Source organism: Perognathus longimembris, chromosome 1 (assembly GCF_023159225.1).
Source record: "Perognathus longimembris pacificus isolate PPM17 chromosome 1, ASM2315922v1, whole genome shotgun sequence".
Lineage (NCBI taxonomy): Eukaryota > Metazoa > Chordata > Mammalia > Rodentia > Heteromyidae > Perognathus > Perognathus longimembris.
In genome coordinates this window covers 15,569,257-15,592,947 of record NC_063161.1, presented here as the reverse complement: position 1 = coordinate 15,592,947, position 23,691 = coordinate 15,569,257, and the positions used below count along the sequence as shown (strand labels likewise).

At 44.5% G+C, this 23,691-nt stretch overlaps 1 protein-coding gene across 2 annotated transcripts in view; it reads left to right on the top strand.

Annotated features, from left to right (window-relative positions):
* The first annotated feature begins 1,698 nt into the window (after nt 1–1,698).
* The window catches only part of Ano4 (anoctamin 4), a 341,279-nt gene continuing 319,286 nt past the window's right edge, over nt 1,699–23,691 (top strand). The window contains exons 1-2 of one of the 2 annotated variants that reach the window (XM_048357392.1): nt 1,699–1,955; nt 19,182–19,265. In XM_048357392.1, the coding sequence (XP_048213349.1) occupies nt 1,934–1,955; nt 19,182–19,265 (106 nt within the window). In that variant the 5' untranslated portion in view covers nt 1,699–1,933. The remainder of the gene's footprint in view (nt 1,956–19,181; nt 19,266–23,691) is intronic. The other variant, XM_048357385.1, reaches the window with a different exon arrangement.

Below are 23,691 nucleotides of genomic sequence, written 5' to 3'. Positions count from 1 at the left end.
CACACACACACACACACAACTTGCCAATGGCCTTGAGATCCAGTCTCTGGCCAGAGAGGAGGAGGCCACAGGCAGCTCCAGGTGGAACAAACTTAAGATCAGTCAAACCAGGACTGCCATGGAGAACAGGAAGGGGCTGGATAGAGGTGGGAACCACAGGGGAGGAAGCCCTCCCATGGGCTAGGTGGGTGATCACATATTCAAGTTCAACCTCAGGTGACTGACGTGAGGCTGGGGCACAGGGTAGGTAGGGTACTGTGCACCCGGTCTCTGCAGCCGTCTGGTGAGATGGACAGGACAGTGACTGAACAAGTTGGCAGATAGGGTGTCTGAACCAGTGCTGGTGGCTCACTGCTATGATCCTGGCTACAGGTGGAGCTGAGATCTGAAGATAATTGTTGGGAGTCAGCTGTGGCAGTAAAGTCAATGAGACTCTTATCTCCAATTAACCACTCAAATGCCAGAAATGAGGCTGTGGCTCAAGTGGTAGAATGCCAGCCACAAGTGAAAAAGGTAAGAGACAGCATCCAGGCACTGAGTTCACGCCCTAGTACTGGAACACGAACACACACCCACCCAAAAAAACCAAAAACCCAAGCCTGAAAAAACATTGCCTGTGTACTGACAATTCTGGGGCCCACCTGGCTAGTCTGTGGTGACTGATGTGTTCCTCTAGAGATTTGCTCACCTGCTGCTGCCTCACTGTGGGGTTTGCAAAAAGGACCAGACTGGGTTAGGCCCTTTAGTGGCTAACAGCTAGGGCCTAAGAGAGACTTGCAAAGCAACTTCCTCACCCTCTTTGCCTCCCCCAGGTCAGGGGGAGATTCCAGGGTTGCCATGGACAGCAGCCGGGGGAGCCCCAATGCCACAGGTGCAGGCACTTTGCACAAGGGAACTGCAAGGCCTTGCGTTCCAGGGAGGCTTCGGGTCACCATCCCTCTTCTCCAACTCTTCTCCCAGCGAACCTCCTTCCTCTTCCAGTCCCGTTGTCTCCAAACCTGCTGCCAGACCCTCCTCACCGATTGGGGGGAAGGGGGCTTTCGGGGAGAGCGAGCCCCCGGAGGAGGCTCTAGCATTCAGTCCTTCCATAAACATTGCTCCAGGCAGCTGGGGACAGGGCTGGATGGTCTGCACGGACGGGGACACTGAGCGCCTGTAAGGGGAGACAGGTGATGGGCGAGGCGCAGGCAGGTGTACACTGTTGGGGTGGAATCCAAACCCGTATTTAGTGGTCAACACCTTCACTGATGGAAGCGCTCGCTTGGGGCAAGGTTCCCACCCCCCACCCCACCCCCGCCCCTTGGCTTTGGAGGCCACCCCGGAGCCTATCCCCTCGGTTGTGAGTGGCGCCCCTAAAGCCGGAGGGGGCGGGATCCGCCCCCTGCGTCCCTGGGCGTGCTCTCCAGTGGAACTTCCCCGGGCACCGAGCTGCGGACGAAGCCTGGGAGGCTGTGGGGCGTCGGGGGACTCCTCTAGCCCGGGGGTGGGGGGGGACGGTTTGCGGGTGTCCTCCGGCAGGCCCCACCCCGGCTTGGCGAGGGTCCAGCCCCCGGGTCTGGGCCCTCGTCCGCCCCGGGTGTGGAAGCGGCGGCGCGCGGCAGCCCCTCCCACCGCCGCCGTCGCCCCTCCTCCCTCCGGCCGCGCACCCCGGGGCCGCAGGTTCCCTGCCGGGGTCCCCGAGCTCGCTTGCCCGTCCGCGCCCTCGCTCTCCGCGTCTCGGTCGCTCAGCCCGGCCGGGGGCACCTGCGTGCCGGCGGCACCGCCTGAGAGCCGACGGGGGCCGACTGGGCATGCTCCGCGGCGGGGCGGCCGCCCGCCCGGTGAGCCCAGCGCAGGCGCTCGCCCGGCCCCGCGCCCGCCGTCCAGGTGCGCGGCGCACAGCCCGCCGCTCTCGCCGACGCCCCGGCCAGCCCCGGGCAGTCCGCGGGCCAGGATGGCTTCTCTCACGGCGTACGGTAAGGCGGCCGCGCGGGGCCCCGGGAGCCGTCTGAGCACCCCCAGAAACTTTAGGGTTCGTCGCGGCCACAGGGTGTACCGGGGAGGGAACCGGCCGCAGCGCGCGCAGCCCGGGGCGCCCCGACACCGCTGTTCCGCGGGGCTGGAAGCGGGGGACTCCCGGAAAACTACAATAATTCCAGGGGTTTCTGACCACTCAGGGGAAAGGGAAAAAGGGGGCTCAAGCCTTCTCCTAGCGGGGCCCGGCGGGAGCCCGGAGCGGCGTCCTGGCGGCCCCGGGCTGTCCCTGGCTGACCTTGGGCAAGTTATTGCAACTTTCCTGCTGCTGCTGCCTTGCTCCATCTGCAAACGCGAGCCGAGCACGCCGCTGACAGATGCGGAGTTCACATCATATGCACGGAAATATGGCTTCGGGTTTCAAGGCAAAAGGCAAAGCAAACTGGGAAGAAAAGTTCTGTGGCAATAAAAACAAAAAGGCGTTGTTCCTCAGATCATTTTTGTTAAAAATATGTCAGAGAGAGAGAGGGAGGGAGGGAGGGAGAGAGAGAGAGAGAGAGAGAGAGAGAGAATGAGAGAGAGAGAGAATGAGAGAGAATAAGAGAGAATAAGAGAATGAATGCTGTGCTTCTAAAGGAAAACCCAAATCGCAGTGTGAGGGTTTGATACTCAGCTCCGAATCCCAGCAGGGCTTCTTATCAACGTGTCTGCTTGTGTGGGGGAAAAAAAAAAGAAAGCATTTCTCTCTAGTTCTTTATCAGAAATGCTTCTGGGAGCCGGTCGTGGGAAGCAGGAACGGAAGCAGTCCATCCTCCCTCTCCCTGCCCTCCCTGGCTTGGCCGTCAGCTGTGGTAACATTTACATGGGGAGTTTTCCACCCGGGAAGGGTGTAAGTGGGTGTTTTGGCGTGTTCTGCGCTGGCTGACTGAATGCATGGCCTGGGTACCAGGGACATCCTGGGTGTGGAGGCCCCAGCCATGAGGTCACTGACAATTGTCCCCTTCCTATTTTGCCAAGGTTAAAGGAGTGGGTCTCTCTCTCTCTCTCTCTCTCTCTCTCTCTCTCTCTCTCTCTCTCTCTCCCCCCCCCCTCCTCCTCCTCCCTTCCCTCTCACCCTCTCCTTTCCTTCTCTCTGCCCACACCTCTTTTCTGCTTTCCTTTCTCCTCTTTTCTTTCTGTCTTCTCCTTTCTCTTCCTCTGTTTCTCTCCTTTTTTCTCTCTCCCTTTCTCCCCTCTCCTCCCCTCCTCTCCACCCTCTTGCCTCTTTCTTCTCTCAATCTCTCCTTTCTCCTCTCGTTTCTTTCTCTCTTATCCTTTCCCTCTTTTCCTCTCCCCTCTCCCCTCTCCTCACTCCTCTCTCCTCTCCCATCTTCTTCCCTCCTCTCCCTCTCCCTCCCCCTCTCTCCAGTCTTGAACTGCTTAAAATGATACTTGGATCTCTCTCAGAGAATTGCACTTCATGTTTAGGAACCACCAATAAATACTGAGCAGATTACAAGTTACATAGTAGTGGCCTCTGTTTTCCCCCTCTTTTCTTTTCTTTCTTTTTTTTTTGCAAGGATGAGAATTGTTCTTCTCTCAAGCACAGTTAATACTCTGCATTGCTTCCTGGCTACCATCTGGGAGAATTCAATATTCCAATGGTATTTTCGGTATATTATTCACTGTCACACCCTCCTCCCCCCATTTTCACATCTTTTCCTGTCAGAGGAATCTAACTTCTGACTTAAAAAAAACCACATCGTTTCCCCTATGGAAATGGAATGGCCAGTATTGGGTTTACAGAATAATCAATTCTGTTCATTTCTAGAAGTTTTAGAAGCCTAAATGGGCACCCAGATGGATACTAATGGGGTCCGAATAAGGAAAATTATTTTGAAAAGCAAGCATATTTGGTAATTAGGAGAAAAGGTGCCTGGTGGCTGAATATATTGATTATATATAAATTATACAGGTCTTTCCTTGGAACCTTATTGGGAGCTGTAGCAGATTTAAATAATCAGCTAGAAGCTGTGCTATTTGAACTATCTCCCCCACACATTCTCCTACCTCCCTCATACCTAAAATGGTGAATCCTTTTGGCCTCTGAGACCATGCTAATTCTTAGGTCTGCAGAGATGGTACTCAAAATGAAAAAAAGATCAAGGTGATGCATTAGGGTTTTCAACTCAGGGAACAAATTAAGGGAACACAAACTTGGTCACAGTCAGTAGAGTCTCCTGCACTGGGTGCTGTAGTGATGGTTATCTGATGAGAACTTGGGGGATCGCAGGAACCCTCCACACATCATCTGTCTGGCAAAGGAGCCAGTCCCCTTTCATTTCTGCTGGGTTTGGGTTTAGATCTCATGATGAAGGATTGTCTAAACATTTTGTTCTGGAACTGGAACTTAGAGGATTTAACTCTGATATTCGTTTGACTGATTTAAAAGTTGCTTGAGTCCTATCTTTAGCACAGGGGTTGGTGCAAGAATGATCAGTTCTCTGTGGACTACATGTCTTAGGCTCCTATGAAGTCAAAGTTGGCTTAAATGTGTTTATCACTGTCAGCAGCCTCCACTTAACCTCATTTATGCCATTGTTGATTGAGTAATAGAACTTGTTCTTTCTATAGCTTAGCATGAATTTTCACTTTTAGACTCATGTACACTAAATAGCCATGCAAAGGCAGACTATAGTGTATTCCCTTAATGAATATATATGCGTGCAATGGATGATGCAATTTTAAATGTTCTGATTTTTGAAGCCTCAAACTTCTATGCTTACACTGACATTTCTTCCTGTGTCCTTTAAGTGACTTCAGTCCCTTGCCACTTTTAGCCTATTATATAATTATATGCAAGTGACAGGACAGGTAACAGGTCTTTTTTAGAGAGAAATGGTTGGGACTTGGGCCATGCCAAAGAAAGCATAGGGGCCAGGTCCTGTGAAAGCTGTTAGAGCCATAAGCCTGGTACTGAGCTGGCAACGTCAAGTCTGAAGAGGCTTCACAAGGGTCTCACCAGCCCACAGAGAACATTGGTGGTGATTTCAGGTCGGGAAGGGCTCTATGCAGCAATACTTGAGCAGAGAACTGAATGAAGTCAACATGCCATTATGTGAAAAAAGAAGAACTCTTCCCACGAGGAAAGTGAACTGGAAGTACAAAAGCCTCAGGGTAGGAACGAGCTTGTCACACTTGAGGCTATCGAGGAGGCTGAGAGCAGAGAGTAAGCAGAATACAGGAAGAAAATTGCAGTCAGGTAGGGTTACAAGGCGGCTCCCTTTATTTCCCAGTTTATTTCTTCAGTTGCTATGTCCTTGTGGACTTTTCCATTTATGTTATGTTTGCCTGGGTTCTGTCCTTGACCTTCTTATAACCTTGCCATCAGTTATTTGGATGATGTTGATTTGATTCCCTCCCAAAGGCTAGTCAATGGCCAGAGTATGTCCCTTAGGGAGAGGCCTCAAGTAAGGTCACGGAGTTTTTCTGGGATGGTAAATAAAATGTGGTCTATGGGGGAGGGAGGGGGACATGAGGGACAAGGCAACAAACAGTACAAGAAATGTATCCAACGCCCAACGTATGATACTGTAACCTCTCTGTACGTCAGTTTGAAAATAAAAATTTGAGAAAAAAAAAAATGTGGTCTATGCCTGCACAGAAGGAGAATAATGGCCCTTTCCGTGAATCAGCTCAGCGGGTCCTCTCAAGAATCTTATAAGGAATCAGTCCAGTGTTAGCCTGTGTTCCATTGAAAGAAACAGCTGTACAGAAGGCCTAAGGAATTGCTTCCCTTTACATCGTAAGTGGGTAGCCCAAATGCAGTACCTAGAGGTGGAGGTGGTTAAGGAAGAGCAAGAAATGAGCAAATGGATGGGTGAGTAATTCTAGGCAAAAGGCTAGCCGTAGAAGGCAGCAGATGAGCAGGTCCGCCCTTCTCATTAGAAGGAGGGACTGTAGTGAGAGCTGAGCCTGAGCAACCGAGGCAAGGAAAGAGAATGCTGGGTATAATTTTCCTCTCTGTGTCTCCATCTTTATTCAGGTGACTCCCACAGAGAAATCACCAACTCAGAACCGCTTTTTGTGCAGATCTTGTGCTCGCATACCCTGTGGTCTGCTGCACTTTTCTACTTGTATGTCCTTCTGTCATCTTAAATTCAGTATGTCTAAAACAGAATTCCTGTCTTCCTCTCCTATACCTATTTCCTATGAAATCACCCCAAGTAGAACTCACACCATGTCCCAGTGCTACCAGAATGAATGAGACACATCACTATTTCTTTCCCAGATGGCAGAGTCAGCTGGCGGAGACAGACTTCTGAATGCAGAATTAGAATGGGTGGAGGTAGGGGTAGCAGGTAGAGACCAAGAAACAAGACTCATGAGGCTTGAGGCTCCATGGTACAGCACTTGCCTAGTATGCACCAAGTCACATGTTTCATCTTTAGTACATGCACTGGAGATACACAGAGAAGGAGGCAGAGAGTGGGGAGAGGGGAAGGAGGAGGGAGAAGGCAGTTAGAGCAGTATGTCATTGGGTAAGCATGACATATTTGTCAGGGAGTAGCCAGAAAAGTAGGCAGGGACTTGTGTGATCTACCCATTAACCCAACCAAATTCCCAGAAGTCATTTTGCAGTCCCTTGAGAGAATATATGGAGAGACAGCTTGGGTAAGTCAATTTACCTCGTGCATCGCTGATTTTTCTTTATTAAAAATCTGTGAAACAGAGCACTATGATGTTTAGATGCAGCAGTGCTTGTAAATATGAATGAATGGGACATAGTAGGTGCAGCTGATTCTTGGAATCCATAGATACAGAATATAAACCAGCCGGATACTTGCATGTAACCTAACTATGTAACTGGCAAGAAAAAAATCTGTATACGTTCAGTACAGATAATTTTTTGCAAAGTATTTTCTATCCTCAGTTGCTTTTTATCTCAGATAACAAAACCTACAGACACAAAGGGCCACTGTACTCCTTAGGTTTTAGATCTTACCATCAACAGTATCTTGGACCAGGAGATTCATCCATCATGTCCTGTACATCTGTCTTCCTTAGAGTCTTTCAACTCTATTTTCTCCTGTCCCTATTCCAAGTTACTCCCTGTGCTGTCTGGAGTAGCAGCCTCTAATCTAGCCCTCTGCCTCTGTTTCCCATCCCTTATGGTTGTAATTGAAATGCGATTTTCCCCATGTAAGTCTCTACTGGCTCCCTACGGTCCAAGTCTAATCATCCTGCCCTGTCTTGTGCCGCCCTTGACCCCATGGTCTTGCCCTTTAGAGAAGCTGGTAGTTGGAGGCTTTCTCAGATTTCTGTGGCACATGCTTTGGAACACTTCAAGCCCCTCAATTGCCAAGCACCCTCCTTCCCCTTTGGCTCTCTCCATGTCACTTGGTGCCTCTCCTGGGACTACTTAGGCTAGCTCCTAAGAAGAACTTACCTACCAGCCTCCCATCTTGTACAATCTTGTGAATAGATTATCCCAGAGGACCAGGACCATAGCTTGCATCTCTGGGACCCAGCATGGTGCTTGGCACATAACTGGTGACTAATACGTGGTTGACTGAAAACTAGGACACTCACTGGAGGCAACAAGTGCATCATTACCTAGGCTGGTCCTAAACTTGTGGGTTCAAAAGTTCTTTCAGCCGTAGTCTCCTAAATAGCTGGTACTGTCCTGCATGTCACCACATCAGCTTTATGCACAAAATTCTTTTTTCAAAGCTCCATTTGCTTATCATAAATAACAAGTGAAAAAAAAACTTTTCAGAAAAGAGGAACACAAGAGCAAAAACATCCATAGGATGTGGAAAATTAAAATTTAGCTACACTGTAAAAAAAAGTCTTAGCTGTCAAATGAGATGCAGGATAACAGGCTAGGACTCAGGCTTTACAACCAAGTAAATCCAAGGAGCTATTTGGCAACCTCTCTTGTTCTGCCCAACATCCACTTCCTGGCATGCTTTATTATGCAGTCTAGACACATGTGGTCAGCATTGATTAGGATCCTTTTGATTAAGACGTTAGAGCAGAGTGTTCGTTGACCTTCTGTCCTTCACATTGTATACGTTTCTTCTTGGAGTAAAATTAAAAAATCTTATTCTGATCCCGTGAAGAAGCACCTTCTTTCTTTCCTTTGAAGCATCATGCGTTTATTTTTGGCAAGAATGTCTTAGTGCACTGCGGGCTACGATAGATGAAAGTACAGTAGACAGAGCATCAACAGCAGGCATGTATCTCCCGAAGTTCTGGAAACTAACAACCCCAAGAGCAAGGCACTGGCAGAGTCCATGTGTGGTGAGGACATGCCTTTGTGGATTGTGTATAGCTGCCTTCTCATTATGTGCGCTGATGGCCTTTCCTGCATGGTGTATGCCGGAAGAGAGGGGCATCCGTGTATTTTTTTATAACTCCATCATGAGAGTTGTCTTCTTTTTTTAAGCTAGTACTGGGCTTGAACTCATGGCATAGGCACTGTTCTTTAGCTTTTTCACTCTTTTCCTACCATCTTATTGGGGCTTAAGCTTCAATATGTGAATCATGGGCAAGGCATAAACATTCACTCATAACACACAGTAATGGAGACTTTGCTATGAGAATGCAATTCTAGACAAACAGCCCACAGCTCCTATGGAAATTTCTAGTGTGAACAATTCAGCCTGGGTTTTGTGAGAGCTTACTGTGTGTTCGGCACTATTCCAGGTCCAGGAGTAAAAAACAACACCCGCCTGTTTAAGGAATTGTGCATCGTCATAATAAGGCCCTGATCTTTACTCTCTGAGGAAAATGAAAATGAGATGTTTGATTTTTCAGTGCAGAATCAAGGAGGTAGAAGTAAGAAAGTAAGAAGGTTTTTCTCTAATGAGGGTTCACGAAAGGGCTTTTGTCACAGTGCCATATGGGAGCAGAGTCCAAGGGAAGCTGAGATAATGAGTATCAGGCACAGCATTTAAAATGCAGGAATGGTCATTAAAGTGTTTGATAGCTTACTAGAGGTTTTGGCAAACATTGGTTGTGCCTTCTGTGCATTAGGCAGTGCATGGTGGATCTGCTGTTTAGGAGAGGGCCTTGCTGTTGAGGAGTGGGGCTGCAGCTGCGCACTGCAGGAGGCAACAGAGGAAGGAAGAGGCAGGGAGGAAGGATGCTGCTCCTGGAATCACACCTGAGCTAGTGCCTCCCTGGCTGGGCTGCTAGTGCAGTGGCCCAAGTGTGTGAAAAGGTTGATAGCAATCATCTCTACTAGATGTTTGCCTTTTTATGACAGTTGTTAAAGATGACTGTTGGTATCAGAAATGTTGTGTTGGGTAGAAACACCTTTCCTATACTTTGGTGGATTTGCCAGCATCTTGCAGACTTCCTAAAGCACTTGTTTCTGCCTGGGATCACCCTGTGCTTGCTGCAGGTGAGAAGTGGTGAGTGTGTTTAGAATCAGTGAATTCCCATCACACAGTCCAGGCTCTAGGAGATGGGGTGAGCAGATGCACATGCCCAAGAAGAAAGGGGAAGGCTTGGTAAACACCCAGTGAACATAGGGTAAACACACTACTAGGATGGATTTGAGCATTGTCAGTGGTCTGAGCTGCGCCTTCACAAGCCAGCCCAGAAATGGATGCTGGTCCAGGGAACTTGTTGCTTAACCTGCCGAAGTGGCCTGACCTATCTTGAGGCATTTTGCAGGTAATTCTCTCAAGGAATACTGTCTAGCTGAATGTACTCAGAGGTTTTATTCTAATGACAGTGAGGTGTTGATTGAGCTATATACTTAGGATTTGGGCATTTTATTTCTCTATTCCTCAGGGCTGGGTCTTTCTTAGGAATATTTATCATCTTTCACAACAGCCTCAGGCTATTCAGATTCTGAACTTCTGTTTTCCTTGGGTTTCTTTCCTCCAGACTGCACTTTTATTCTTCCTAACTCCAGGTCCTTAGCAGATCTTTGGTTGATTCCTAAGCCCTTGAGAGCATAACTGGCAGACTGTAGAGGTTATGTTGTAGAGGAGTGCATTTCAGTTTGATGGTACATACAGCAAATCACTGGGCATCTTGTGGAGATGAAAACCTTGATTTAGTAGCTCTGGGGTGGGCCTGGCATCCCGCATGACTGCCAGCCTTCCAGATGTTGCTCATCCTGTTGGTCTGGAGACTGAAGGGTTTGGAGAGAGAGTAGTTACTGAATCTACTGTAAACATGATCGTGACTCATTCATGAGCATTGTGTAGTAGGCCTCTGGGGAAAGGAACTCGATTTGATGGCTTCGTCTTCTAATTGATTATACTTTTGGTTCTGGCTTGCTTTTGCATCCATCTGCTACATATGAAAGGCACTTCTCTGACTCCTGACATCACAGATTATGGATCCTTACCTTTTAGATGTTTCTTATATCAACAGTCATTGGACCTGTAATAATAATAGTGATTTTTTTGTGTAATTGTTTGAGCTATACTTTATAGTCAAGTTTAGACTGGATTATACCATATACTTTTCTACAAGTTTTACTGTATACTTCATGGTCAAGTTTTATAGTTTTACTGTGTACTTCATGGTCAAGTTTTATAATCATAAGAGTGAGGAATGGTGGGTGAATACAGCCATCATACTCAATGTACACATGTGTAAATGGAGCCAGGTAACTGGAGGCGGGGCATGGGTGGAGTTGGGAGACATGGAGGAGAATGATAGAAGGGGTGACAGTGATCAAGGTATATTAGACCCCAAAATTGATGTGTTGAATTGAAACCCCTTTGTACGACTACTTAAAGGTAAACAGATCTTGAAGAATTAGGAATATATGCTTTTTACTTCTCACGTTCAAGGTTCAATATCTGCCTATTAAATGACAATTAATTTTGCTATTCAATTTTTCTGTGGTTTTATTTTTTTATGTTTCTACCTGTCAGATTTTAAAATCTCTCCCTCAGATGGCAAATTTTTCAATTTCTCCCTGTAGCATCCTATTCTAATATATTTGGTAATTTTCTTTGCGTTATATGTTGTGAAGTTAGTTTACCTTGAGCGTACTGCTTTAACTTTATTGTGCCTTCCTGGAGAATAGAACCCTGTAACTTTCATTTTTGTTGTGGTTTCCTCTCTCCTAACACTGATGCTATCATCAGGCTTTTCACTGCTATGACCAAACATCTGAGACAACAATTTAAGGGAGGGACAATTGAGTTTGGCTCATGGTTTTTTTTTTTAGAGGTTTCAGTCCATCATGGCAGGAAGACTGTGGTAGAACAGAGTAGTCCGTGTATATCATGATAGCTGAGAAACAGAGAGAGAAAAGGAAAGAGAGAGAGAGAGGGAGAGAGAGAGACAGAGAGACAGAGAGACAGAGAGAGACAGAGAGAAGGAGAGTGCCTGTTCCTAAACTAGCTGGCTTTCTCCTTTCTCCCCTTTTATTCTATCTGGGCTCATAGCCTATGGGATGGTGCCACACATTTGGGGTGGGTCTCCTCCTTAGTTGGTCCTCTCTGGAATAACACCCACAGAGGGCTGGGAGCACGGCTCAAGTGCTAGAGTGCCTGCCTAGAAAACATATGACTCTGAGTTCAAATTCTAGTACTTCCAAAAAAAGAAAGAAAGAAAGAACTCTCACAGATATAGCACTGTGCTCTATTATTCCCTTAGGTGCTTCTCAGTCCAATTGTGTCAGCAGGGAAGAACAGCCATCACAAATCATCTTTGTCTTAAAGCCTTTTCCATCTAAACCTAACAGTGACTCTAGCTTTATTTTACTTAATATTTTCTTACTGTGCCTTTCTATATCTTTTTGAATAATTGAGGCCCTATGTTTTAGTGTTTGTTTATAAATAATAATAATAATTATTATTATTTTTATTACTTTGCCAGTCCTGGGACTGGGAACTCAGGGCCTGAGCACTGTCCTTGCCTTCTTTTTGCTCAAGGCTAGCGCTCTACCTCTTGAGCCACAGTGGCATTTCTGGCTTTTTCTGTTTATGTGGTGCTGAGGAATTGAACCCAGGGCTTCATGCATGCTAGGCAAACACTCTGCCACTAAGCCACATTCCCAGCCCCAATAATTAATTTTTTTAAAAATTTAAAAATTGGGGCTGGGGATATAGCCTAGTGGCAAGAGTGCCTGCCTCGGATACACGAGGCCCTAGGTTCGATTCCCCAGCACCACATATACAGAAAACGGCCAGAAGCGGCGCTGTGGCTCAAGTGGCAGAGTGCTAGCCTTGAGCGGGAAGAAGCCAGGGACAGTGCTCAGGCCCTGAGTCCAAGGCCCAGGACTGGCCAAAAAAAAAAAAAAAAAATTTAAAAATTGCTATTGTAAAGGTGATGTACAGAAGGGTTACAGTAATGTAAGTCAGGTTAAGAGTACATTTCTTTTTTTTTTTTTTTGGCCAGTCCTGGGCCTTGGACTCAGGGCCTGAGCACTGTCCCTGGCTTCTTCTTGCTCAAGGCTAGCACTCTGCCACTTGAGCCACAGCGCCGCTTCTGGCCGTTTTCTGTATATGTGGTGCTGGGGAATCGAACCCAGGGCCTCGTGTATACGAGGCAGGCTCTCTTGCCACTAGGCCACATCCCCAGCCCCGTACATTTCTTTTTGTTTGAACAATGTCACCCCTTTCCTCGCTATCTCCCAGTTTTTCCTTTGTGTCCCTACACACAAGTTATATAGTTCATTTTCAGTGTAGTGTCTAGTGAGTACCACTGCTGCTTCTGTTTACCCTTTGTCCCACCAGTTTACAAGAAAGATAGCAATCTTTTAAAAAATCTCTTAAACAGTGCTTGGCATTGGTAGCTCACACTTGTAATCCTAGCTATTTAAAAAGCTGAGATCTGAGAATCTTGGTTCAAAACCCGCTGAGGGAGGAAAGTCCGGAGCTGTGGCTCAAGTGGTAGAAATCTAGCTTTGAGTAATAAAGCGGAAGGACAGCACTCGGGCCCAGAATTCAAGCCCCAGGACACACACACACACACACACACACACACACACACACACACACACACACACACACACACACACACACACACACACACACACACACACACACACACACACACACACACACACACACACACACACACACACACACACACACACACACACACACACACACACACACACACACACACACACACACACACACACACACACACACACACACACACACACACACACACACACACACACACACACACACACACACACACACACACACACACACACACACACACACACACACACACACACACACACACACCTTCCTCTTAAATAGCACATTTGGGCCATTGTTATATTATTGTATTACTAACAAACTTATTTCTGTCATTTTGTTTTGTACTTTTCTCCCCTGTTTTTCCCTTACTTTTCTTTTTCTCATTTGAACATTTTTGTTAAATCTCCTCGGACATTCTTTGAGTTTCCCTTACCTTCTTGGCCCTAACAAAGTGGGATGGAAATTTATTATATTCCCATTGTCATACTTTTGCTTAAATTTTTCTTAATAATTTTACATAACCTGAATATATTTTGTCTGAATAACTCTAAATTTGATAAGTTAGCCTCATCCTCCAAACAATGCTTTTTGACTCTGGAGGACTCAGCTTCTGCCTTGTGCAAGGTTATAACTTAGTAGGGTCAATCTATTTATCAGACCTCTCAAATATACTAATTATTGTTACTAACACTTTATGTTCAGAGTTGTCTACATATTTACTAGAACTCCACATTTAGTAGAAAGACATACATAGATCGGTTCTTTCTTTTCATTAAGGTTCAGATGAAAGGTAAGGTAGCTTAGATGCAGAGCTGGACTGATGACTTTCTTTTGTTATGAGATCATCATGTTGATGAATGTATATAGTATATATATATAGAAAGTAACTTGAAACCAATGAGAATGCACTACTGTTGTTCACCCTTTCTGCTGAGTAGTGCTCGGTAAATCTTGTTACAGAGCCTCACTGCTTAGCACCTCAGATAAATGACTTTCAAAGATACAGCACCAGATAGAAGAGGGATCCACTGAACACAGCTTGCCTTACTAATCTGTCTCCTTCTGTCTTTCTCTTCGTGTTCAATTATTCTTTCTAGAGTCAGACAAATTAACTTCCCAGAAGTGAGACTCTGGATGAATGCTCTGATTTTTTGACTTACTTATCTGGGAAGCATCCCTACCTTAACAGAGTTACCTCAAAACTTACAGAAAATAATGAATATGAATATTTAGCACAGTGCCTGACAGACAGTGGGTGCTGGATGTCTGGCATTCTCCAGTTCCATTGCCTTTTCTTTCCCCTAATTTTGACAGAATTTGCATTTCAGGTTTGCACTGTCATGATATTTTTTTTCTTTTGGATTGAAGAAAACATTACTGTAACCTGAAATACAATATCGGCAAGTGGGTAAGATGGATTTATAGTTTAATGAATAAAATTGTAGGTGACTACAACGGGACTCCATCTAGCTACAATAACAGAACATTTCCAGGATCTCCCTCTGCCTATTATTCATAATTCCCTCTTCTACACCAGGTGGAACCGACATTGTTGACTTTGGGACAGGCATTATTATTTTGCTACACAGTTTTACCATCCATGTATGCATTCATGAATGCACCTGTGAGAATGTGACATAGTTTGGTTTGCTGTTGGATTGCTCATAAATGAACTCACATGTGACTTTTGGGTTGCTTCTTCCAACGTCATGCAAGATCATATTTGTGTAGTTGTGTGATATTCCATCTTATGAATATCCTTATTCTTTTAAACTCTGAAATAAAAGTGATAAAATCAATATAAAATATCACACTATAAACTATAAAAAGCAATAGCTAACATTAACTGAACATATTTGGTCCCTACGTGTTGTTATATAAGGATTTCCTATGTATTAAATAATTTAATGCTTATATAATCTTCAACAGTGCCTTTATTAGTTAGTTCCACTTTCTACACAAAGAAACCAAACCACACAGAAAAAAAGTAACACATGCAAGGGTTGGATTCATGGGTCTAATTTAAACATTGCTTCCTTCTATTTTTTTTAAATTTCATTCATAGTTTCAAGTGTTCCCACCAGTTATCTGACATTTTCATTTGACTGAAGTTGGTTCCTGGAGGAGTAAATGGTTATTAAGACTCTATTCCATAAAGTTCAGTATTTTTGGTTTAAGTTCTATAAGTAAGAATAACTTTTTTGGAGGGTACCATTATTGGGACTTGAACTTAGGGCCTCACACTCTTTCTTTTTTTTTTTTTGTAGTTTTTTTTTTCTTTAGGCTGGTGCTCTACTGCTTAAGCCACACTTTCACTTTGGCTTTTCACTGCTTAATTGGAGACAAGAGTCTCAGATTTGTTTTCCCAGACTAGCTTTGAACCATGATCTTCAGATCTCAGCTTTCTCATTAGCTAGGATTACAGGTGTGAGCCACTGGTGCTGGAAATAGCTGGTTTATTTTGACCATAGCTCACTTTTTTCCCCACCAGAACATGAGAAAAACATTACTGCTAAAATTCCAGATGGAGAAACCAACACTAAAAGGATTGGCCAAGTTCAAAGGGCTAATGTGGAGCACAGCTGGGATTCCAACCCAGGATCCTTTGCCTCACACTAGTGCTCTTTCTCTTGGCTCAAGCCACCTCTTCAAGGGGAAAGCTAGTGGGAAGGAAAAAATGGTCATTTGTTGGTCCTTCTTTAATTCCATTTCACCCTTTTGTCTTCCTCCTAATCAATGAACACTTACTAAGCATTTACCTTAGGTCAGACACAGCCCTTAGGTCTGGAAGTTAGAAATGGAATAGTGTGAGTCTGTCCTTGGCAAGCTCAGGGATTTGGCGATGTGTTAACCAGTACAAGGGGTATGGTCAGAATGGTTCCTGAAATTGTGATGAGCTGTTCTGCTTGTAAGCAACCTGGGGATACAAAGACATCTGGGAATGTGTCATATGGAAAGCATTGACCACACATTTTAGAAATGATTTCTTACTATCTTACAAGTAGTCTGACAGTATCTATTGGCATTTTAACACCCTGTTTGCAAAAATAGTGTCTCCATGGCACTTCTTGAGGGCCATCGCCATTTCTATGCCCTCCGGCTCACCACTTGTTTTAGTCAATGCTTTCTTCTAAATGTTCTCAAACCAACAGTACATTAAAAGCACTTTCTAAGTGCTTTTAAACCAAGGATGCCTTTTGTTTTCGAAAACATTTATTCATTTATTTAGTGCCAGTCCTGGTGCTTGAACTCAGAGCCTAGATGCTGGCCCTGAGTTTCTTTTGTTCAAGGTTAGCACTCTACCACTTGAACCACAACTCCACTTCCAGCTTTTTGGTAATTTATTGGTGATTAGTGTCTCACAGACCTTCCCGCCTGGGCTGACTTCAAACCTCATCCATCCTCACATCTCAACCTCCCGAATAGCTAGGATTACAAGTGTCAGCCACCAAGCCTGGCTAAAAAATTTATTTTTATTATCCTTAAGCAATGGTACAAAAAGGTTTCCATTCAACACATCAGCTTACCTGGGATGCATTTGACCACTTCTCAAGATGCCGCCTCCCATTTCCTGTGTCCTTCCTAAGGAGGTTTGATTTCAAAGCCATCGTCTCTGCCAGGCACACTGTGCTGCCATTAGACTCTGATTCAGTATGTTTCCACACATTCGTTCTCTTATGAAGTATTTTCTTTCCCCCCTTTTTTTTTTGTGCTGGTCCTGGGGCTTGAATTCTAGTCCTTGGTGCTGTCCTTGAGCTTTTGTGCTCAAGGCTTAGCACTCTTATCACTTGAGCCACAGAGCCGCTTCTGGCCTTTTGAGAGTTAATTGGAAATAAAGAGTCTCATGCACTTTCCTGCCCTGGCTGGTGTTGATGAGTACTCTGGTGAGCTAGGATTACAGGTGTGAGCCACCCACTGGAGCCTGGTATTTGACTAATTCTTAATAATTTCCTTCTCCCTGACCTCTATTTTCCCCACATTACAGATGAGAATTTTTTGTTTGAAAGTGTCACATAATATTCAAATGTTTTTTCGGGGTTGGCAACCATTGTCATTCTGACTCTCCTCTTCCCTGTGACCGAAGGCATTGATGACAGGTATTGTGATACATTAGAACTTTTTTTTCTTAGCAATTCTAACTTTTGTGTGTTTGGAAAAGCCTTATTAGGCTCACAGAAAAATTAAGGATGGTGTACATCATTCCTCAGAATCCCCTTGCCCTACCTGTATGTCCAGCCTCCCCCATCACCAGTGTCCTCCATCAGACTGGCACATTTGTTACAATTGGCTGACTAAAGCCAACACATAGTATTCACCCAGAGCCTGTAGTTTACTTTAGGGGTCCATTCTTGGTGTGGTATGTCTTATGAGTTTAGCCAGGTGTGTAATGCTAGGTTTCCATGATTACAGTGCTAGGTAGACTAGTGTCACACTCCAGAAAAGTCCTCTGTGCTCTACCTGCTCATTCTTCCTGTCTAGCTCACCCCCCTGGGAACCACTGGTCTTTTCATTGTCTTTATAGTTTTCCCTTTCCAGGAGGTCATACAGTGGAAATTACATAATAGACAAATTATTCTTTTCAGATTGGCTTACTTCATGTAGTTCTGTGCCCTTAAGGCTCTCGTATGTCTTGAAACCTGTTTCTTACTAGTGCTGAATAATATTCCATCATAGGTGGATGCATTATTTCATAAGAGTAGATATAGTACCTTTAACTTACCCATAACCTACAAGGGGAAATCTTGGTCACTTGCAGGTTTGGCCAGTTGTAAATACAGGTACTATAAACATTCCTGTGCAGCTTTTTGTGTGGAGATGTGTTCTACTATGTCGGGTAAAGATCAAGAAACACGTTTTTTGGATCATATAGTAGTAGTCAATTTAATCTTGTATGAAACCACAAGACTGTTTCCAAAGTGTTGGTACCATTTTGCATTCCCATCAGCATCCAATGAGAGCTCCATTCATTCCACATCTTGCCAGTGTTCCTTGTAGTCAAATGTTCTGGATTTTTGACCTTTAAATACGTGTGTGTTAATATCTTATTTTTTAATTTGCATTTCCCTGTTGATATATGATGTGAAATAGCTTTTATGTGCTTGTCACCTGTATGTCTTCTTTGTAAGGTATTTGGTAGAGTCCTTGAAAAAAGTATTTATTTTAAAAAGCAAGTTATTATTTTGTTATTGTTGAAGTTATAAGGATTTTTAAAATTTTAGATAACAGTCTTTTATCAGATATGTCTTTGGAAATTTCCCCCAATCTGTCATCTTCTTTCTCCTCTTAAAAGTATCTTGAGTGAAATAGACATTTCTTGATTTTAAAATTCAGATTCTTGAAGAGTGCTTTCGCGGACGAGGCTTTTGATGTTATCTCTAAAAAGTCATTGCCATACTCAAGGCCACTGGGTTTTCTCTTGAAGTTACCTTCTGGAAGTTTTGTAGTCTTACATTCCTGCCTGGTCTCATAATTGGTTCAAAGTCGATTCGGGCTCTGTTCTGATGCACACTGTCAGTGTGAGCGTGGAGAAAGCACTCAGCCAGCTGGAGTCTCAGCCTTTCCATCAGAGACGTGGGCTTGGCACCTGCCCTCTTTCCCATGGCCACTCCTCCTGTGGTCCAGCCCTGATTTTTGCAGCAGCCTCACAGATAGGCAACTGCTGCCCTCCCCAAGGCTGTCCTCCATAGTGCCACACAGCAGTCTTTCTTTAGGAGCTTAAAAATGGAATCTTGTTTTGTAGAAAATAACCTAGCTTCTGAAGGTGACTTACGAGACAAGACCCTTTGCATTCCAGTATAACTTCCCTTTCCTTTTCCTGTGTTTATTTCTGTGGCATCTGAGACCAAGGGCACGTTGAGAAGTCCCCTGCCTGCGTCTTTCCCACCAACCTTTTGTCAGGTTTTAGTTTCACTGCCATCTCCTCCAGGAAGCCTTACCTGTTATTCTCTAGTCTGGATCAGGTGTTCTCTCACCTGCTTCCAGCCCCTTCCCCACCCCTCACCCAAACACCCTTCACTCTCCCATTATACATCAGTGACACGGACCTGAAATTGCCAATTGTGGCTGTCTGGGTTGACTGTTGAAATGTTCCAAGTTCCCATCCCAGGGCCAGCACACAGTGCTCTCTATGTGTTGATGAGTGCACCAGTGAATGAGTCTAAGTCCAACCACCTGTGTCACAGACACAGAGATCGGGCTTATTTTCTGACAGTCATGTTCTTCTATTGTGATCATGGTGATGATAACTAACCTTGTCCTTTACTTTTCTGACAGACAAGGACATGAGCAGTGCAAGTTATAACCTGTCCTCTGCAACAACGGGCAGCTACTACAGTTGTGTCAGCCAGATCACCATAGGTGAGTGTACCATTTTTGTATGTGTGACAAATTATTACCTGCAAAAGGAAAGAGACTAAAGAAGGAGTGGGAAGAAAATGGACGTGCATAAAAACCGTTACTTATTAAAGAACCCTTGTGCACTCAATCTCTCTAGGGTGCCCTCTGGTGGATTCTTTCTGCTTTGACATAAAATGGGAAGAAACAAGGTCCAGAGTCTATACTGGGACATCCTCTCTAATCTTCCAACTTGTCATCATTTGCTTTAACCTTTTAATCCAAGTATAACCTGAACTATTATAGACTTACTATTATAATCTAGTTATTTTAAAATTTTTATACTGATCTATTATTAAAAGAGTTTTTTGTTTTTTTTTTTTTTTTAAAACCTCTGGGCACTGGTGCCTCAAACCTATAATCCTAGCTATTCCAGAGGCTTAGATTTGAGGATCAAAGTTCAGAGCCAACTCAGGCAGACAGATCTGAGAGACTCTTATATCTGGTTAATCAGCTCAAAGCTGGTAGTGGAGGCACAGCACAAGTGTTGGAGCCTTGAGTGAAAAAAGCTAAAGGATAGCACCTAGAGATGCAAAGGGTGGGGGAGAGGAGAGCTTTTTATAACAGTGAAAAGGAAATGGGCATTCATATAGGTAATGCATGAATACAGACATACATGTAACAAAACAAATGAGCACCTTGAATGTTCACTGGAAGCTGGTGCCCACCAATGCTCAGAGGAAAAGATTACTATTTCTTGTTTGAAGAGCTTGCTAAGTAGCCGTTAGAGTATGGCAGTAACAGCCAGCAGGAGACTTTCTTCTTGTGATCTGAAAAAGTCAAGGAGAATTACATAAGAAAAATGTTTTCATCATGTCACTTTCTGCCTGACTGAATGCACCTTGATACCAGCTGTGGCAAGGTTGTCGGCATTGAAAGGCATTCTGTGCTTCGAGGAACCCCAGTATGTACCACTAGCCTTGTCTTGCCCATCTCTTGCCTTCTCAGAAATAACACCTTTATGCCATCCATACCTTGTGGACTCGTCAAAATCTGAGCTCTGCAGTTTGGAGCTTGTGGTTCTCTGTCCTTCCTTGTGGCGGGAACCCCACAGAGACAGGAGTACCAGGGCAGAACACAATGTGCCAGCTCACTCAGTGCTCTCTTGGGGCTCCATAGCCAGCTTCCATGTGGTTTACCACATTCACACAGCGAAGAGTGACCCTTGTTATTTTTGTTTGTTGAATTATTCTGTTCCTTTTTCCTTCTGCTCAAAATTTCCTTGATTTCAGGATCTTGGGCACCGTGTTAGCAGAGAAAACAAAGCATGATCATTACAGCCAGCATTTATATGATGCTTACCTGCCTGCCAACTGCTCTCGGCACCTTCTTCTTCCATGATCTTACTTCATCAGAACTCTCTGAGGAAGATACCATTATTTCTTCATTTTGCAAATGAGGAAACTTGATTTTTTTTGCAACTCAGCTAGTTATTAATGTACCCAGGATTTGAATCCATGTCTGTTGGACACTGACGCTCATGCCTTCAAACACTGTCATGATTTCACAAACTCTAACACTGCAGACCCTGATAGAAAGAAAGAAGAATTATGAGCCTCTAAAATTGATTTTTAAAAATAATTTTATAGTTATGATTGAGATGTTGAATAGAGGGCTTATTATTTCATAAATCTGGTAATGAGTACATTCCTTTTTTGGACAATGCCCTCTCTTCCTTTGCTTTATCCCAGTTTCCCCTTCTCCCATATCCCTGCCCATCAGTTTCATAGGTCCTTTTCCAGGTAGTGTATACTGAATCTAAAATTGATTTTTAAGTTCTTTTAATGATATGATTATATTAATATGTTCAAACATAAGCCTGGATATTCCAGATAGCCACGAGAATCAAGTCAGAGTCAAAGAAGTACCATCCCTCAACTCATCACATTTAGTTTAATTGACATTTGCTGTTTATTATTTTGCTGGAATGCCATCACAGCTCCTAAGACAATGTGTCTGGCTACAGAAGTGGAGGTCATTAGAGCTCAGCTTAGCTTTGCTGCGAGGCATTTCGTGGCAATTCTGCATTGCCTGCTCCTTTCTCTGTCCATCCCACTGTGAAATCTCTGTGACTGCCCCCCACTGGTGTGAGATTATTGAATCTTCACTTGGTATGAATGAACTTTGACATACTCATCTCTCTCCTTTCCTCATTAAGTATACATAGGGAATGCCAACCTGATAAAACACAAACGCAAACCTAGGCACTAAAATCAAGTGGCAGGACTTGGTCCAGAATAGGCAGATCTTAATTTTAATGATGATATTTTACATGAAAAATAAAGACTGCTGAACAATTCTCAATGGAGAGCTTGCATTCTCTGGCTTAAAAAGACAGAATAGCCCCAAATACTACTCTTAGAGAGAAAAATTGTTAAATGGCAGGAGGTCATTTAAGGTTGGGAGTGAGAGGGTGGCAGAAGTTATGCATGTAGAAAAAACCGGTTTTGATGTTGGCAGGACAGAGTCGATGTGGGAGAATCTGGTATTATGGGACAGTGTATGGCTGTGATCATGGTATTGTCATGAGGTAGTAATAAATCTGGACAGTGGGAGAAAGACGCAGGTCTGGAAGGATAGGCACAGGGGAGCTGGCAGTGTAGAAGTCCATTGTTATAAATACGGAAGACAGGAAGAGCACGTGATAGTTACAGGTTAGAGGAGCGGGATTTGAGGCATCCATGACCACCCCCATCCCCTTCTTGGGAGGCTTCACAGGACCCTGGAATTGTGGGGGAAATGGCCAGCAGATAATAATATTGGCATTAGCTACAGAGAGAGATGCATTGAGTCTTTGAAAGAGGATAATGTCGTAAGAATGAGAGTCAATGCATTTAGTGTACAGAGGACCAAGACCCAGACTTTGGGGAAAGTCAAAGTAAGCTAGAAATAAGGACAGAGGAAAGAGAATGAGGCAAGAGCACATCTTGGAAAGCTTCGAGAATTCCTGGACAGAGAGGCTGTAGAGGGTAAAAGTTGAAGTCTACTCTGGTGACCTCCCACAAGCCAGATGAATGGCTGGGAGCCAGGTTGCATAGATTTGAATAAGCAATGCCAGGTGGTGGGTACTTCCCTTTGAAGACACTTTCCAATAGAAGTGGAGGGCAGATAGTGGAGCAGAATATAGGAGTTAGTATTTCTGGGAGTTTCCTTTTTTCTTTTGTCCTTAGTGCTTCTCTGAGCACATTTTCCTGTATGTACTCATTTACTGCTTATAAAAATCTTGGGATAAATGATATCATTGTTCACATAGGGAGGGTAACCAAAAGATCCTAGAGAATGGCTTCAGTTTCCTGAGTTTCACATAACTGAGGATCAGATGTAGGCCTTCCCTTAGGCTGTTCCATGGCGGTGGGAAAGGCCTTTCTTCCTCCACCTTCTTTGCTCAATTTATCTTCATGGGCAGCCAGATGGACACAGTGATTCCAGAGATTGCATCCACATGGTGGTGATCAGAGAAAGGAGCCTCTATCTAAGGGCTGACACACATCCTGGGGGGCTCAGTGAATTTCTGGCTTATCTGGTGGGGCTGGATCCCCCACCATCCATCCCTGAACTAGCCACTGACGGAGAGGTGGCCTTGCCTTGGTCCTGTCAGGCCCAAGGGAGACTCTGAGAATGAGGTCGCCTGCCCTGTGTCACAGGCTGAGGGGGTGGGGGTGGGCGTATGGGTGGGACAGATTCACACACAAAACTGATGCCCTTGGAAGGAGGGGGATGGATTGTGCACAAGGCACAAAACAGTGCCTAAAGTCTGTCCAGTACAAAGTCCTTTTTCAGTATTTCTGATAAAAGCAGAAAGAACCTAACAGCCATAGACTCAAAACCTTGAGAGGCAGGACAGATCTCTTTGGATTATGTGCAGCGTTTTTGTTTTGTTTTGTTTTTTTTAAGCATCACATATTTTCTTCTATCTCCTGTGTATTTCAGCCTTTCTCTTACAATAGTTCATCTCACCCAGCAGTTCCCCATCTGTGAGGGTATTCCATTTCAGACAGCCTTATGTGGCTTCCCGATGAATGTAGTTCCCATAGGAACCCAGGAGCTGCCAAAAGCAGAAACATCCTCCTCCCTGCCCCCCACAAAAATCGTAGGAACGGAAAAAAAACAAACAAACCCAAACCATGACTCTTTTTCAGAAATCATACTGTCTAGATATTGGTACCTCATGCTTGTAATCTTACCTACTCAGCAGGCTGAGATCTGAGGATCACAGTACAAAGCTAGCCTGGACAGGAAAGTGTGTGAGACTCTGATCTCTAATGAACCACCAAAAAGTCAATTTCATGGTATATACCCATTTAGGTGGAGCATTAGACTTAAGCAAAACAGCTAAGAAACAGCACCCACCCTGAGTTCAAGCCCCAGTACTGACATACTACTCACACAC